This window comes from Xiphophorus couchianus, chromosome 1 (genome assembly GCF_001444195.1).
Source record: "Xiphophorus couchianus chromosome 1, X_couchianus-1.0, whole genome shotgun sequence".
Classification (NCBI taxonomy): Eukaryota; Metazoa; Chordata; class Actinopteri; order Cyprinodontiformes; family Poeciliidae; genus Xiphophorus; species Xiphophorus couchianus.
The window spans coordinates 14,828,007-14,846,145 of NC_040228.1; the positions used below are offsets into that span (position 1 = coordinate 14,828,007).

An 18,139-nucleotide genomic window follows, 5' to 3' on the forward strand; every position below is an offset into this window, starting at 1 on the left:
CTTCGGGATGACAACAGTTGTCATTGTAACTAAGCACAGAGCTTCTTCAACATGAATACTTTAGATGTGCAATACAACTAATTACAGTCCTTGGATAAGTACTAATTTATCCCCATGTTGCAAACACAAACAAATTTTTTTTTTCTAATTTGTGTGATAACCCCAAATAATGCTAATTGTAAAGTCAAATGAAAATGAAGGTCAGTCACAGTCAGCCTAATTTAATCTAAACTATTTTAACATAGCTCTAACTTTGTGTTTTGGGTGATTGCCCTAATTAAATATTTTAAAACCTCTATTAGGTTTTCTTCAAAGATTACCTTTTCTTTACCTCCATCCATCTCTTCAAGTTCTTCTGGTCCTTCTGAATAAAACATGATTCTACCACTCCCATTTTATTTCATAAATGAGATTATATCTCATTTAAGTAGATTAAAGAATCTGCTTAAATGAGATTCTTTAATTTTAAATGTACTTTCCATAGGCTCAATTCAGAGGTTAGTGACAGCCTATCAAGTTTAAATAACTTTTTATTCAGTAAATGTTATATGGAATCCTGAAAATTATAATGTTGAATAAAAGTAGTTTTCATCAGGAACAATATACCAGTATAAAATTTCATATAATCTGATAATTTTCTTAAAGTTGAGATGTTAGTGAATTTGCCAGCAGAGCTTATTTGTAGTTTACTTTGTCGCCCCTTATTGCTCATAAATAAATGTGACCCAAAAGTAAAATAAATCAATATCACAAAATGTTAAGAGAATTGTTTTGTTTTCCTTTATTGAACTTGCAGCTGCTAAATGTGAAGACACTGAGAACAATGACCGCATGAGGGTTGAGATAATATTACAGAAACGTAAAAAGGAATTAAAGGGAAAAATAACACAAAACAAAAGTGAATTGTGCATTTTGTCACCATGTGCCACCAGAACAACTTTAATATATCTTAGCATTATTTTGTAGAACATTTTTGAAATAGAGGATTTTTTTTAACACATCAGCAGTTACCATATATGCAGAGTGAAATGTGACAGCTGTAATAGCTTGTTGTGAGATTTTTTATCAAGTAATTGTTGAACAGCACTAAACATATTTCCTGTGGCTTGCCTCGCAATAACACTAAATCATTACAATCTTTTTGATCAATAAATAAAAAGCATTATAGCAAAAAATATTTAAATTAACCCCATTAACAATTATTAATACAAACTAAATAAGTACAGACAACAAAACATCAGCATGTAGAACTAAATAAAGGTTAGTGAGAAAATGAGCCTTACTTTGACAGATAAAAAATCCTCCAGTGGGAAACGTTGGTACACAAGCAAAAATCCCCTTTTCATAGCCACGAGGTGTCCTGATTCTGCCGCACCAATCAGCTCTTTGGTGACAGTTTTCAAACATTCTCCAATGAAAGTTTAAGGTCTCAATTTCATCTTCCCTTCTTAGAAGTAAATTTTTCTCCACTACACTAACTTCTGGAGATAAAATATATTCCTATATTAGACCAAAGAACAGACCTTTTTAATGGTATACGTCACCATTTTTATGTTATTTTCTTTCTCAGTTGTGTTTGGAATGTGTTGCTCGTTACAGTCATCATAATTTCTATCTCAAAAATTAAGAAAGATACATAAAATCAAGAAACTTAGCACAAAACAGCTGAACACAATGCCGATCGCTTGTTATGTTGGATTATGTTACATACTGTATGTGGATTACACTTGAGCATTAACAAGAAAAAAAAAGCAGCAGCTTAGAGTTCTGAAAGGCCAGCACTCTACCTGGGGTGGTTGAGTGCTACCCTGATATTTATTTCATAATATTATCCATGAACATGTCCTCTGTCCGAGAGGACACAAAACACAGAATGTGAGTAAGAAGAATGTTTTCTCACCTGAAACATTTGCTCTCCTATCACAACCACTGTCATCACTGGTAGAATCAGCAAATTAAGTCGTTGCTTTCGGTCTTCAAACTGTGAGATCCCTCCCGTAAATGATTGAATTTCAGCACAGACCACAGACTAAAATTGTTCAACATATACATTTAAGATTTGAAGGTCTTGGCAAGTTTACTTTGTAAAAGCACAAATGTTTTGATTTTTGTGTTAATTTATCTAAAATGACTAAATGAATCTTTTCTTTGTGTTTGAGCTCTGTTTGTTCTAGAGAGGCGTGGCTTTAAAGGCTCTGTGTAAGAAAAATGTGTTTTCAAATTCCTTATTTGTTTAAAACTCCATTGAAAGGCTAATTGTTATGAGCTTACCCTTAATGCGTTTATGAATGCTTGTGTTGTAAATGGCAACTTTAACATTAGCGTTTTCATACAATTGCAAAGCTTCTAATTTAAAGCATCACTTGGCTGACTGCCCTCGGCTACATCCAGAAAGTGATAAATGGCCAATATTTACAAGACAAATCTTTGTTTTGCTTTGACAAAATCCATTTTCCCGAAGTGAGAGAGATTAGGAAAAAAGGCACAGCCTGAGGTTAAAAAACACCAGTAAGTTACAAAACTCAAAATTAAATCTGAACGTGCTCAAGTGCAGCAGATCAATAAATTACAAATGCCAAATCAGAAATAAGGACTATTTGGCAATCATCGCAGCACTGTGATTATAACTAACTCAATGTGCTTTTTTTGTGAGGTAACTTTTAAAACTCATGCAACAAGAGAACTACGGGCAGAAAACTCATCACATCGATCACTAAAACACTTAAATTATTTTCGAAAGACATTCAAAACTTCATGCTTTGCTGCAGTTTAAAATAACTGAGAATAAATTTACTCTTAAGAATGTGCAAAGCATTCACAGCTGCATTTTAACTCAGGTGACAGGGTTCATATCACACATTTCAAGATTATAACCCATCTGCTTGTTAGATAAACATGTCTGAACATTTTAAGTTATACAGTCATTGCATTGCACATCAATGAAATCTAGCTTTGAAATAGTGCAGCTGGTGAGGGTGGAATAGTATTGAGCCTGGAGCGATTTGTCACACTGAGGACGGTTGAAGTTCAGCAGTGAGGTTTTAACTCAGCAGCTTGTGGCGGTCAAAAACTGTCTTGCGTTGTTCCTGCACCTGCTTCTTCCAGCGCTGCTGTGCTCCCTCGACCCGCTCCAGCACCGTGTTTCCTCTGGCCAGCCCGGCGTCTGCAGGAGGACGCATCTCCTGAAGACACATACACACACAGGCAGAGACACATTGAAAAGACGGACTATTCGTAAGTCCAAAGCTTCACATTACCCCTGAAATGCAATGATTTTCTTTATGTGTGCTGCTTGTTACCTCAGAGTCTTCCTCGTTGTGCAGAGGCTGAGTGTAGGGGTCGTGTTTGCGGATCAGAGGATCAACCAGCAGCAGAAATAGCATATAGAGAAGCAGAGCCCCAACGACAGACAGGTAGATGATGATGGTCACCTGGGGAATATTGTAAGAGCGAGATCCGATCTAAGAAAACCTCCAATCTGAGAACCAACTAACATAAAAACTTCATACCAAACATTAATACTTCAATCCATTTATTATATGTTAAGTCTTTTTACTAAAAAGACAAAAAAAATCTTCTTCTTTCATAAGACCTGTAAGACATACAGAATAAGCATGCCATTGATGTTTGTCGTATTGAATATTGGAAAAGATCTGGAATAAATCCACTCTGTACCTTTATGGTGTTGCTGCTTCGCTCCTCATACTTGCACTCACACAGCAGACAGTAGGCTTCCACATCATGGCCAGGAACCGGCATGGGATCCACAACATGGAGGCAGTTGCTGCAAATTTATTACAATATGTGTTCATTTTGCAAAGCTGGCAACATATTCACAAATTCAAAATAAAAATATATATGTCACATGTACGAATTGTGCAAGTTTCCAGTAAAAAGACCTGAAGTTAAATATAACCTGTCAGGTTGGTGTTTTGTTTTTTCTGGCTCTAATGGGTGATTACAATGCACCTGTAGGCTAGCAAACTTCAAAGTCTTTCCCAAGAACATACACACACTGCTAGAGCAGGTTACGGTAATCAATCTGGTACAAGCATATTTCATGTATCTTTTGCCTTATTTGTCCTGCATTACATCACACAGAGCAACTGAAAAGCAGTTTAATGCAGCTAATACATTTCTAAATAAAATACAATTATAAAAGCAATAAATAATCAAACACGGATTTACAAAATCTAAATACCCATGTTAAAATGCCAGGTTTGTGTGAGATATAAAATAAGCCATAAAATCAAATTTTATTTCTCTTTCCACTTTTAATAACAAAAAATCAACTAAAAACAAACAAATCTGTTAGAGGAATTACATATATATAAAAAATTTAAATTGTAAACTAGCTTTACAGTTTGCATAGAAATGCAAACTATTAAATCAATACTGATTTACAATAACCCCGATATCTGCAGGTGTTTTAGAAGCTGAAACATTGAATATATCATTCATAATGACATGGGATTATGATAGCATATGATGAGAAAAATCATAAATCAAATAAGAAAAAAAAACACAGAAAAAGTCCAAAAATGGAAGAATATTCATGTTTATGTTGCATATTAATTACATGAATCCTCGTTAGAACATAAAATCAATTAAATTGCAAATTGTGGGACAGAGTTACCTTTCACTCTGTCAGGAATAAAACTAAATAGAACTATTTATGACAGAGTAAAAGTCACACATTATTTCAAGAAATATTGATTTTTTTCTCTTTAGACTTGACAAGAATCTGCTACAAGAAACCTTCACCAACAATTGACTTATTGGTCTTAGTGAACTTCCGATTCAAATAAATAAAAGGCTCCTCTTACCAATCTTTCTGTGTGACATTTATGTTATAAATATTCCCAGAGATGTTCCTGTAAGGCGGACAGATGCACTTGCAGCGGACATCCTCAAAACTCTGCAGAAAGTAAGAAAAACATGGGTCAGGATTGTACTTCTAGTTTATTGAAACTTTAAAGGGACATGTCACTATTATTCCTCTACTATTAAGAAATCTCTATCACAGAACAACAACAATGTGAAAAATCCCAAGAAATGAATTTAATTGATTATCCTGTTGCAGTAAGGTTCATGTTTGTTGGCAAATGAGCTGAAGCCTAGCAGCAGAAATCACAGATGAGCCTGAGAGTTGGAGGCCAACTGGTCCAGATCCCAACAAACACAACAGGTTTTGTAACTGTTTCTGGTACACAGGTTATTCTGGACTGAAAGTGGTTCAATAGTACACATCCAACAAACCAGAAACAGGGCCAGAGGAATAAAGGCTAAATGTTCCACACCAGGATTATTGACAACTGTTACACAGGACCTGTGAGCAGCAGTATTATTTGATGGCAGTGGACAAATTCAGGTTTAGGAATAACCTGAGGAACTCAACACCTTCTTTAACTATTTAGATATAATTACAATTCAACATTCAGCCTGTGCTGAAAACAAACTTGTGGAGGTCACGTCTATAAAAAATGGCGGCGGCGGCAGCAACAGCAGGAGCGTATCGTTTTGACAATGCCTTTTCTCGGACAAAACCTGATGTCTATAACACTACCTGCGGTAAAGTGATTGTGGAAGATGAGTTTTTACATTTTATCTCTGCTAAGATAAAAACACTGCCGCACGATGACATTGTTTTACTGGCTACAAACAATTTTTCATCTGACTGGATTGAAGAATCCAAACGACTCCTGTATGAACTGTGCCCAACAAAGCAGCGTAACATCAAACATAAGGGCGCGCAGAGAGACGTAAATAATGTAAAGGATTGTTTGAAGTTGTTAAACGAGCGTGGTGAGAATATTCCCCGTTTTGTTTCGCACTACCTAGACGACCTTCCACCTGTTGGTTTCGGCAACATTGATGCCTCGGCCCTGCTTGGTAGAATGGAGCGTCTGAGCCAGGAAGTCTCTGTACTAAGAGGAGCTATGGAAGCTCAGGCTACTGTGAGTGAAAATCTTGGACGAGCGACGGTGGATCTGGAGCGCCGGCTGACGAATATTGAACCACCTCATGAATCCAGTCGAGCTAATGAACCCGTGCATGGATCGACGCAGGCTGAGGCGGTATTGGAAGAGCTACGTGGGAAAGACGCTAAACAGCAGCAACCAGAAGACGCCTCCAATCAACAAGTCCTGTCTCCGGCTTGGAGTACTGTTTTGAGGAAAGGGAAGCAGAAGCCCCAGAAACCCTTGAAGGGAGCAGTGTCATTGGAACATGGAACACAAAAGCGGGAGCAGCGCAAAGGAGGAATTATTGGCACTGGCACAGCGACTAACATCCCAGTGGTTAGAACCAAGCTGGTAAGTGTCTTTGCTACGAAATTCTCTCCCGACCTTGATGCTGACACTCTGAGTGCCTATCTAACTGAGAAACTGGGCCAATCGGTGACATGCAGGAAGATAGACTCGATGCGTAACCGATTTAGCTCGTTTCATATAACTGCAGAGTGCTCGGAAGTTGCAGAAGTATACGATCCTAAACTCTGGCCATCGGGTGTGTATGTGCGTCGCTACTTTGAGGCGCGCAGACCAAAAAATAACAGCGTCCGTTTGGCTCATATGTCAGAGACTGGTATACTGCAGCAAGACAACGTATCTGCATCTGTAGCACCGCAAATGAGCGACGGCCACACAGATCCTGATAAATAAATGACTGATATTAATATTGTGTCATATAATGCGCGAGGTCTGCGTGTTGGACACAGTGAAACAGACAGAGCGCGTCGCCTTGTGGTGGACAAATTACTGGAGACTTGTGATATACTGTGTGTGCAGGAGACATTCTTAGCTAAACAGGACCTGGAGAAGCTGAATTGCATACACAAAGACTTTTACGGCGCTGGTGAATCCACTACCAACCTTAGCACCAGAATAATTCGGGGAAGGATAGCCGGTGGTGTTGCAATATTATGGCACAAAAAATATGATCAACTGGTTGATGTGATTAGACTGGGTGTGGATTGGGCCATAGGGCTGAAATTTACTTGTGGAGACAAACATTTTATTGTTTTAAACATATACACACCTTATGAATGTCCTCAAAACGAAGACGAATTTCTTAATAGACTGTCTTTTATTATGTCTTTTATGCAAGATAATCTATCCACTTGTTTTTTTATTGTGGGGGATTTAAATGCAGATGTTACAGATAAACATTCTACATTTGCTACGCATTTAATGCAATTCTGTCACAGTAATGCCTTAATTCTTTCTAGTAAGGCACTTTTGCCTAACAACAGTTACACCTATATTAGTGAATCATGGCATACAACTTCCTGGTTAGATCATTGTATCTGTACAGCTGATGCTCATGATTCCATTCTGGGAATTTGTGTCAACTATGACCTTGCCACCACTGACCATATACCATTCTCCTTATGTGTAAACATGAATTGCATACCTTCTGTTTTGCCTGTAGACTATAATATAAGTACAGGAAAAATAGCATGGGATAACTTGACTGAAAAAGATCTATCAGATTATTGCTATCAAACTAATGACATGTTCAGCAATACATACTTACCAAAGGGAGCAATCTCATGCTGTGATATGAAATGTAAAGACCCTCAACATGGTATTGAGTTATGTACTCTGTATGAGAATGTTGTGAAATCCCTCCTTATCTCAAGCAAGCCACTGCATAAAACCATCTTGCATAGCACCAAGCCGGGTTGGAACGACTATGTAAAAGAACATCATGCAGAGGCCAGAAGGGCTCTTAAAGCATGGGCCGATGCAGGTAAACAGAGACATGGCCCCTTGTTTGAATACAAAAAACAAGCAAATGCTAATTTTAAACATTTTTTAAGATTCATAAGGAGACGTGAAAATACTATGAGGTCTGACTCTCTTGCTAGAAAGTTAGGAAATAATAATGTTAAGGACTTTTGGAAAGAAATAAAGAAAGTAAATAACTGTAAAACGTCACTTCCATCTACTATTGATGGTGTTACTGGTGTAAAAGAAATCACTCAGTTATGGAAAGAGCACTACAGTGCGCTGTTTAATTGTGTCAAAAGTGACATTTCTGACATAGGAAGCATTCACAGTAATGAGAATGTGAATGTATCCCCACAAGAAATATATCATATAATTATGACACTGAAAGACAATAAGGCCTGTGGGATGGATAACATTTCCACTGAGCATTTGAAAAATGCAAGTAAAAAACTCTGTGCATTACTCTCTATGTGTTTCACTGGCTGTCTAGTACATGGTCTGCTACCTAAATCAATGTTATCTGTCATTCTGGTACCCACTATTAAAGACAAAGCGGGTAAGATTAGCTCCTTGGAGAATTACCGACCCATAGCTTTAGCTAGTAGTTTGTCGAAAGTTTTTGAAAGAGTCCTTCTAAATAGGCTGGAAGAGTTTCTTTTGACCTCTGATAATCAATTCGGTTTTAAACCCAAACATGGTACAGACATGTGTATTTTTGTGCTACAGGAGATTTTAGATTTGTATAATTTGCGCAACACCACAGTATTTATGTGTTTTATTGATGCTTCTAAAGCATTTGATCGCGTGAATCATCAAAAATTGTTCTGCAAGTTAGAAAGCAGAGGTGTACCCAAATATCTAATTAGAATAATGGTCTATTGGTATGGTCATCAACTAATGTATGTCAAATGGGGTAACTCATTGTCTGACTCGTTTAATGTTGGTAACGGAGTAAGGCAGGGAAGTATATTGTCCCCTTACCTTTTTAACATCTACATGGATGAACTATCAAAGCGCCTGAATTGTTGTAAAACAGGCTGTGTAGTTGGTGACCGCATAATCAATCACATAATGTATGCGGATGATTTGGTAATCTTATGCCCATATAGTGCTGGCCTTCAACAATTACTAAGGGTCTGCTCCCAATATGGATGTGATTTTGATGTCAAATATAACGCTAAGAAAAGCAATGTCATGATTGTTAGAAGTAGAGCAGATAAGCATCTGATAACCCCTGACTTCTCTTTATCTGGCATTGTCCTCAATATATGCAATGAAATTAAATATCTGGGACATTACATAACTGATGACCTATCTGATGATCGTGACATTTGTAGGCAGTATTGCATGATGTATGCACAGGCTAATATTTTGATCAGAAAGTTTGGTATGTGTTCATCCTCTGTGAAGGTAGCTCTTTTTAAAGTTTTCTGTACTTCATTTTACACAGCCCATCTATGGCGAAGATATAAAAAAAGTAGCCTGCACAAACTTTATGTGGCATACAATGATGGCCTGAGGCTCCTACTCAAAGTGCCTAGATGGAGCAGTGCCAGCCACATGTTTGCACATAACGCTGTTCCTACATGTGCAGCTGCGCTCAGGAATCTCATGTATAAATGTATGTGTAGATTACCCGTGTCATACAATAATATAATAGCAATTTTAGTAAACCCTGTTTTTAGTACAGCGAGATTTTTCTCAAGATTGTGGAAACATTGGCGTCATCATTTATTTGTGGCTCAGTGACTGTCATGTTTCTTTTTGTTTTTTTTTTTTTTTTTTTATTCTTTTTGTTTTACTATGGACCTCTTTTGTGTCTGAAATAAAGATTGATTGATTGATTGATTGATTGATATAAAACATTTCTTTGACTTTCCCATAGTCTTACATAAAATACCAATGTTTTTACACAGTTGTACTAAATTAATTTATATTCTTTTAATACATGTTACTATAGGGCACATTGGTCGCTTAGCTAGCTAACAAAAACTAACAAATTATTAACAAAAACTAACTAACAAAAACATGTTTGTTTGTTTTTTACTGAATCTATACAATATATATTTTTTAAAATCATCAATCAATACAAGTTTTTAAAATACTTAAATACTATAATAATACAAATTATAACATAAAACAGTTAATTAAAATACATAAAAACTAATTAAATACTTAAACAAAAAAATTCAAGGTTTTACTAACTTATATATAGTGAATACAAATATTTTATTGGCAAATAATGTTATTAATCACTTTTACCTTTTTGTTTTTAATGACTTACAGTAAATCACTGATATGTATTTTTTTAAATCGACAAACACAAACACATGGTAGTAAAATTAGTTCATAAAAACGTATTTAATGGTCTTTGCTTTAGCTGTTATGAGTAAATATCACAGTCTGATAGAAGAAGTACATTTATGGAAATTCATTAAGATAAACGTAATTCTAAGTGTAAAATAAAATAACTTCCAAAAGGATGTATTTTTTTTTTAATCAACATTTATATTTAAGATACATTCTCAGGATCTCAACCTAAATCACTTGTCATGTTTATGTTGTTTTCTAGTAACCACATATTCTAGTAACCCACATATTTTTATCAACTTAACACGCAAGCAAATCATTAATGGGATAATAAAAAGTTATAAAACAAACCCTTAAGATAATGATAACTAGGACGATGTGTACTTCCTCTTGACTAAAAACTACGTTTTATAAAAGTTTGCGTTTAAAAACGTTTTATCCAGAATCTAACACGATAACTAAGCATATCTAAATATTACTTAGGACTAAACCTTTTGCGTTTTCACCCACTCTTCTGCTGCATCATAAGGAAGTATCAGCCTGTTGTTTATTTATTTGTTTGTTTGTTTTTACCTTGGCTTCAGCGAAAACAACCGTATCCAATAGAAATACTGTCACTGCGGCAGCAGCAAACATCCACGATCCTGTTCGGAAAGACGACATTCTCCACAACAAGAAAACCTATTTACAAGCCTGCTGGACGATGACCATCGAGACCCTGCGGCAATAATCGAACAAGACTTTTGTTAAAAGGCGTAGCAGCTACATAACAAGCTAAAGAATCAGTTATTAAAAGTGACTAAACCGACCTGTATCCTTTAACTTACGCTTTGGGCGCTGTTAAACGGTTTGTTTTTGTTGAGCTTTCAAGCTTCCTGCAGCTTGAGAAGGGTACCGCTAAAGTGACTTTTCTCTTCCTGGTTACGCCACATATGACGTCAAAAACAAGATGGAACGTGAAACAACGGCGCCACCTACCGGAAACCCCCAGCAACTGTAATTAGACAATGAATCAATAACTAAACACGTATTGAAATATGTTTATTTGACGTTCTATCAGTCATTTTGTTGTTGTTTGACAAAGCCTGAGATTGAATGAGTTAGGGACAGGAGCACTAAATTATTATGAGTAGTTATGGCATAAAATGGAGCATCTTGTGTACCTCTACAAGTTGTCTTTAAAACTGCATATGTACAAACTAAAAGTCTGGATTTTAATAAATGATACCAAGTAATATTAAACCAAATTGAAAGCGATTCATCATAACCTACCTGACAGATTATACTGAATTCAGGCTTGGATGCTTAATCACTGCTTTAGAAGAAAAGTATAACAACAATCTGAACTGGAGCTATAAATGTTTTACTTCCCTTGAAGAAAAAAATTAAATAAAATCAGCCATTAATTATTCCTAATTTGAAGGATGACATTTGCTGCACTGGCAAGTTTTTGTGGAGTTACAGTAATTGGCTGTTGGATGCCAAAGGGTTATTTCTTGAACCAGGACCAACAAAGCAGCAAAATAAGTACAAAAGTATTAATTTTGTGAGCAATAACAATAACAATAATTTTGTGAGCCTTACTGATCAACATTCACACTCACCTGAATAATGTGCTTTATTGACAGCAATAATAAATGCCTTTTGGAGCATTTATCAGTGTGTGACTTATCAGAATATTTCCCTATATCTCAGAGAAAACATTGCTCTTTCCCTTCAATCTAGGCTCTTTTAAAAAATTTGAAACGTAAGCCTCTACTTCTTGATCCGATCAATACTCCTATTTCCCAGTAATCCTGCCTTCACATGTTTCTGTACAGCAAGATACTCATGCCTTTAATAAGCCGTAGGAATCAATAAGTCACAAATTCAGCCTTAACCACTCGAGTCTGTGGTCACATAGATCAGACGAGAGCATGGTTATTACACTAATGAGCTATGATATCAGTGCAAACATCTCCCTACCATCTTTTTTCTGTAAGTGTAGGCATTTACAAGACCCTGAATCCAACCTCACAACAGAATCTGTTCTGTTGGATGACGTTGGTATATTGGGTCATGAAGAATCGTATTAAATTTCAAACAGGTTTGCTAAATTTGTTTGGTTCAAGCAAGACAAGAGTGATTTGTACAAGTATAAAGAGGAGAAGGTTGTTGAATATGAATGATCAGAGACTAAAAACAATTCATTTTATTTTCAGATACATGGTGTGTCCTGCTGTAGTTTTGTTTTTTCAGTATTTGACTTATTCCACCCTGATTAACGTTTCTTCTTTTTTTGAATTGGTTTGAATTTTTGTTTTTACCATTTAACTCGAGAATAGTGAATAGAGTAAATGTCTTATTCTAAACTGAATGTTGATTATTTATAAGTTAACAATATCCAAAGTGAAGGAATTAGATGTTTTTTATATTTTTCTTCCACTACTGTGCTTCTTCTCTCTTCCAAAAAACCAAGTTAGAATTAGTTGTGCAGTGGATTTGATAGCTGAAAAGTAGAAGCAGAACACCACCATCAATAAGACATAACAAACTACTCAGATAGTCAGATAACCCTTCAGTTACACACCTAAAAAGACATGTAGGACAGAAAAGACAGACTTACATTCAGAATAAAACACATTTATCACTTATTAAAGCTAACTAATCAGAAATTACATATATAAAAATCATACATTTTAAAATAAGTACATTTAATTAATTATTCATATAGACATGAATGTATTCAGACACTGTAAGCCTTCACAACCCATTTTGCTATCTCCATGGTGAGTGGGCCCTCATCAGTCGACTTACAAAAAGATCCATGTTATGGAAGAAGAATGTAATAAACTCAGCAAGATTTAAAGAATTATAACTTTGGTTTAAAGGTCCATGTTTTTACATTTTTAGTTTCACTTGACCAATAATTGTGCTGACCCCCAAATATATTGTTTGTTGAACAGTTTGTTGCATTAAACAGTGACTCAAGTGAAGAAGTTTAAGAGTCCTCCTTTGCATTGTACTATTTTATCTGTGTCACTGCAAGCCACTTAGTTCTTGGTGCTCTTTGATGCAAGACTGCCCTTTGCACCTTCAGGCCAATTACAGCATAAATGACAGTGACCAGAACTCAGCGCCAGCTCTCATTATCAGTTCAGAGTTCCAGGGAAAACGTAAATGGTGATCAGTCCCTTTTTATAGGGAGAACAATCCTACACTTTTAGGGAGAGAGAAAAGATAGAGGCCATTTGGGAAAAAACTGTATTATTGGAAAGTTAACTTAACAATATAGATGTTTAGGCTGGTCAAGCTTTTAACTGTGAACTGTGTGACAACTCTGTTTTATGCCAAGCAAGACGTGAGGCATAAAGCAATTCTCTGAAACATACAGAGGTTGTTTGCCTCAGGAAAATAAGAACCTTAAAATAAACTTAGTTTTTATTATGGTAGCACAATGTCACACTGAGTAATGTAAAAAAAAAAAAAAAAAAGAAGCAATTATTTGTGTACTAATATATATCAACCACGCTAAACTTACTAATTTGTTTGCCAACATCTATGCCCATTCCCACAACTTTTGTCTGACATCACAAAAGGAAAAAAAAAAATCTTTGGGTTATGTCTCAAAAACAAACTACAAGAAATCTTAAATCAGAGCAAGAATGAATTCTGTTCTTCCAGCTCCAGAAAAGTGTCTTGTTGAGAATGTGCAGCCCCACAACTGATCTAAGTATGTCAGTGTTTGCAGCAGTCCTGTAGCAGGAAACTATGGTGGTTTATTTCTCTGTCCTCCTACCATTATCATATTGTCAAGTACAATATGGCAAAATAAATATGGGTCCTCATTCAGTCTGGTGACCAGTGGTGGAAGGAAACAGGAGTCTGTTTTATGTTATAATGGATAAGTAGATACATCAAGTTACAAATAATAAAAAAATAAAAAAATCTATAATTCACTAAATTCTAAAGAATTGTTAAGTGTCAATACATGTGTCACCCGTAATTTTGCACACACACTACACAAGAAATAAATATTTTACTCCTGCCATGAGACTGTCCTTGTCATTGTAAAGACTGACTTTTTCTAAATTTTACTCATGATGTATCTGTTTATAGGATTAATATGCATATCTTCACCAGAAGGGTTAATAAATGTGCGGTGCACTGTATGTGAGAGACTTAAATGGATTGCTCCATGTTAGTCGGAGCGTTTTCCAAGAGACCTAAAAACAGCTCTGCATTCCTCCACTAGGAGATGCTGTGATGTCCCAGTTAAAGTGAACCGAGTTCATTTCAGCAGATGTATCTGAGTAGCATTCTTGGAGTGAATGCTGAAATGTGAGAAATGTAATGTGAAACAAGTGTAAGAGATTTACAAGAGTCTTCATTAAAAAAAACAACAACAAAAACCTCAAGATTGACCTTGAAATGGTTTAAAATGGAGATAAACTACATTAATGACAAGCTCTTTGTTTTTCCGATAGGTGGGATAAACATTTGATTGCCTGACTGAATGAACATTTATACTCTCAAAGGATTTTTATGAGATATACTTCCCCTGAATAAATTTACATGCATCACCAGCTGTAACTGGAGGTTTGGATCTTAAAATGCATGTTTTAAGTGCGCCCAGCCTTTCTGCATGTTTCTTTTTGACCTTTGTCTAATCATCTGCGTTCTTTCTGCACTCCCGTTGTTTTTGGCGAGAACGGAGGTTGAATACCAACTCTTTCTTAAGGGGAGGCGATTCTTCCCCTCCCATCCTCTCAGCTGAGCTGATGCGTTTGTGGGCAGCAGGACTATTCTAATAGACACAGGTTGTAATTACAGTGGTGGGAGGCAGCAGACAGTGGTGGTCCGGGGACAGCACAAAACTATAAATCACAACTCCATCTTTCTGCCCTCCTGAGTGTGGCCGATTCACGCTCAACCAAAAAGCAATTCTGCCAACATGTGTTTACACATTTGTCTTCATCAGCCACTGGCTTGTTCTGGACCCTCGTGACTGAATTTTCCTTTCCCGTGCCTGACTATTTTTCAAGTGTTTGAATCAAAGTCATCTTTATTAAAACCAGTAATTGAATCATCTTGGGGTGAATGGGATAAAATTTACTCCATCTACACAGTTAAAACCAGGTATTTGGATACACTCTACAAATGGGTATGTACTACACTTTTCTATATTTTGTTGTTTTCAGTTAAAAATACCAAAATGATATATAATAGGTAAATATCAGATTAAAGTGAAACTGTTTCAAAGATTTCTTTAACTTTCCTCAAATTCAGAAGTTTACATGTGTTTTCTTAATAGTAGACTTGCTTTCAAAAGCGTATCACAGTAGTTTCTGTAATTTCTGCCCATTCCTCCCAACTGGAAAAGCTAAGTCCAGATTCCAACTCGCCTTTCTCACACACACTTCACTTCTACCCACTAATTTTCTATGGGAGTTTGTGATTGCCTCTCCAAAATATTGAGGTTAACATCTATTAGCCACTTTGTAAATAATTCCACTGCCTCTATAAGGTTTTTGTCAAGTTGGAAGATCCATTTTGGCCTAATTTTTTTAATACGATGTCTTGTTTCCACACATTTTTTTCCCCCTCTTGTAATGTTCTAAATATTTGTAGAGCTCACCAGTCCCTCCTGCTACAAAAAGCAACATGTTCCTGCCATATCTGTAATTCACAGTTCGGCTATCATGCTTGCAAGCTTTCTTCTTTTTCCTCCAAATGTAACAATGATCATTATATACAATTATCTGTACAGAACTCTTTTCAGTTTGCTCTTTTCCCCCGTGGGGTCAATACAAGCATTTTGTTCTAAAACACGTTCTTCTCTGAGATGTAGAGCACATAACCTTCCAGAAAAGCAAAATGGAAAATTAAGATTTCTGGATAGCCACAAATCTCTCTCTAATATCTTGGTTTATTTTTTATTTTATTTTCTCAAGATTACACACAAGAAAGCTGAGTGTTTGGGCATCGACTGAAAATTAATCCACAGGTTTTCCTTCATTTAACTCACAATTTAACAGAAACTTTCAAAATGTCTTTAATTTGACTTTTATTTATACAGGTTATCTCATTGAGATCCAGGCTCCCACTTGTGTGTTTTGATAAAACAAACATCACAAGCACATCAACAAAACAAGTAACTAAGAAATTTGATTTAATTAAATTAGATTATAAAATATGAGCCCAAAACATAAGATTTATATTTTTATCTCTAACATTATCTTCTAGGCATTCCCAAATCACTAAAAGTTACAGTAACTTTAACATAATGTAAAATTTTGAAGTTTGAAGAACTTATAACAACAATTCCCTGCCTTTTAGCACGAATTGTGATAATCCATCCTGGCCTAAAAGAGGAAAGGTATAAAGATAAACTTGACCACAATTTATGTTACAAGTGTATTTGTTTTTGTTTGTTTGTTTGTTTTTTTAACATGGTTCTTGCAAGAAATCAACAAGCTAAAAGTTTAAGGAATATATATATATATATACCGTATATATTGAGAAAACAAACCAAAGGGGGGTGGCAGTATCAAAGGTGTTAGAACAGAAGTGATGGTGACTTGCAGTACAGTGTGTGTCCTGCTCTGTTTTATCCATACGGACAGCTGCCAGTCAGCCACCTGAGCCCATGTGAGGGAAGCTGTCTGCTGAGGAGTTGGCGTCAGCAAGATGCGAACAGATCCCTGCTTCACCTAGAAGAAGGACACAGACTTCCAGCCAGGAAACGAAGACTCTCCCAGGGAGAACATGAAAACCAAGAGCGTTGATAAGACACAATGAAAAAAGAAACGCAGAAAGATTCCCGATGTTCAGCTTCCGCAACAGGCAAACAAGAATTTATGGGGAAAATAAGCAGGTACACTAAGGAAAAAGATCATTCTTGAAGTATCTTGAAGCTCTCGGTTGAACTTTGTCCCTCTTTCATGTTGGGAAAAATGTCAAAGAGAGCTTCACAACATAATCATTGGGCTGTGAGGGGGGAAACAAAGCTATAGCAGCAAGCTGCCACACATCTAAAGGCATCTTTCAGAGGACACGAAGGGTCGAACAAGAAGACAGAAAGAAAACAAAACCAGTAGATGAAAAGCGACATGAATTGAAAGGTGGATAAATAGTTTCAGGGGAAGGAGGAGGTTTTGTTGATGGTATAAAAAGGATGCAAAGGACTTTGGTGTGGGTTTAACAAGGCTTGGCAGGCCAGTTTACAGACAGCCATTAACGTCCACATCAGAGTGACTCCAGACAGGAGTCTGATTTATGCATCAGGCTGATTTATACATGCGTCGAACACTTAGGGATAAAAACAGCTACACACCTGGGTAAGCAAACGAGTCCAACAGAGCACACAAATCTGTCAGGTCTGGTCCAGGACAAGAAACCCATTTGAAAATCGAACATGGCAACTTGTGTGCCTCGGAGCTTTAAAGTTCCTTGCAAAATTATTTACATCCTTCAAACATTTCCAGGTAAAGCTATAAATGTTAATGTTTCTTGGTTAAGATTCCACATGATGGATTAACACACTGCAGTGCATAGTTGTGAAGTGGAAGAAAAATTTGTTAAAGCTCGGAAAAGCATGCCCACAGCATAATACTGCTACCAATATGTTTCACTGTGGAGATGCTACACTCAGTGTAGTGTGTATTTCTTCTCTACATGCAGTGTTTTTTTTTAATATGTATATAGAAATATTCCAGTTTGTTCATTTAGATCCTCTTTTTCTATGCTTGCTGTCTTACCTACATGGCTTGCGGCAAAAATCGAAATGGGATTTCTTTCTCTGCTTCATTAAGGCCAGAGTTATAGCTCGCAAAACTAATAGTTGGCTTCCCAATATATTCGACCACCTAAGCGCTGACTCTCTGCAGTTCCAATTTCTATTTTGACTACAGTTTTGACTAATTCTCTCATTGCAGATTTATTGGTTTATTATGACAGCCTTGCTAGGATTGCAGTTGTGATATGCTCTTTCTATTATTAAACGATGGACTAAATTATGAATTCTGAGATGTTGAAAGTTTGTTATTTTGTTTTACAACTTAACTCTGATTTAAACCTTTTTCACAGCTTTCTCTCTTACCTGTCTGCTGTGTTCC

The 18,139-nt window shown here is 36.3% G+C and overlaps 1 protein-coding gene across 2 annotated transcripts; it reads right to left on the bottom strand.

Annotated features, from left to right (window-relative positions):
• Positions 1 to 757: 757 nt before the first annotated feature.
• On the bottom strand, positions 758 to 10,965 carry tmem9 (transmembrane protein 9). 2 transcript variants are annotated; one of them, XM_028024107.1, is made up of 6 exons: positions 10,871 to 10,965; positions 10,617 to 10,761; positions 4,827 to 4,918; positions 3,676 to 3,784; positions 3,300 to 3,431; positions 758 to 3,182 (listed from the first exon to the last, which is right to left on the bottom strand). In XM_028024107.1, exons 2-6 carry the CDS (start codon positions 10,704 to 10,706, stop codon positions 3,042 to 3,044), a joined length of 564 nt encoding a protein of 187 aa, XP_027879908.1. In that variant the 5' UTR covers positions 10,707 to 10,761; positions 10,871 to 10,965; the 3' UTR covers positions 758 to 3,041. The 2 variants fall into 2 exon arrangements, with proteins under 2 accessions (XP_027879908.1, XP_027879898.1); XM_028024097.1 differs by having other exon boundaries at positions 10,853 to 10,965.
• Between the last annotated feature and the right edge of the window lie 7,174 nt (positions 10,966 to 18,139).

Bases quoted from the DNA above. Each gene is read 5' to 3' on its own strand.
- tmem9 (XM_028024107.1), bottom strand. From the start codon at position 10,706: ATGTCGTCTTTCCGAACAGGATCGTGGATGTTTGCTGCTGCCGCAGTG. The intron at 3,432-3,675 runs GTACAGAGTGGA...AATATTCCCCAG, and splicing joins GAAGCAGCAACACCATAAAG to GTGACCATCATCATCTACCT. The intron at 3,183-3,299 runs GTAACAAGCAGC...ATGTGTCTTCAG, and splicing joins ACAACGAGGAAGACTCTGAG to GAGATGCGTCCTCCTGCAGA.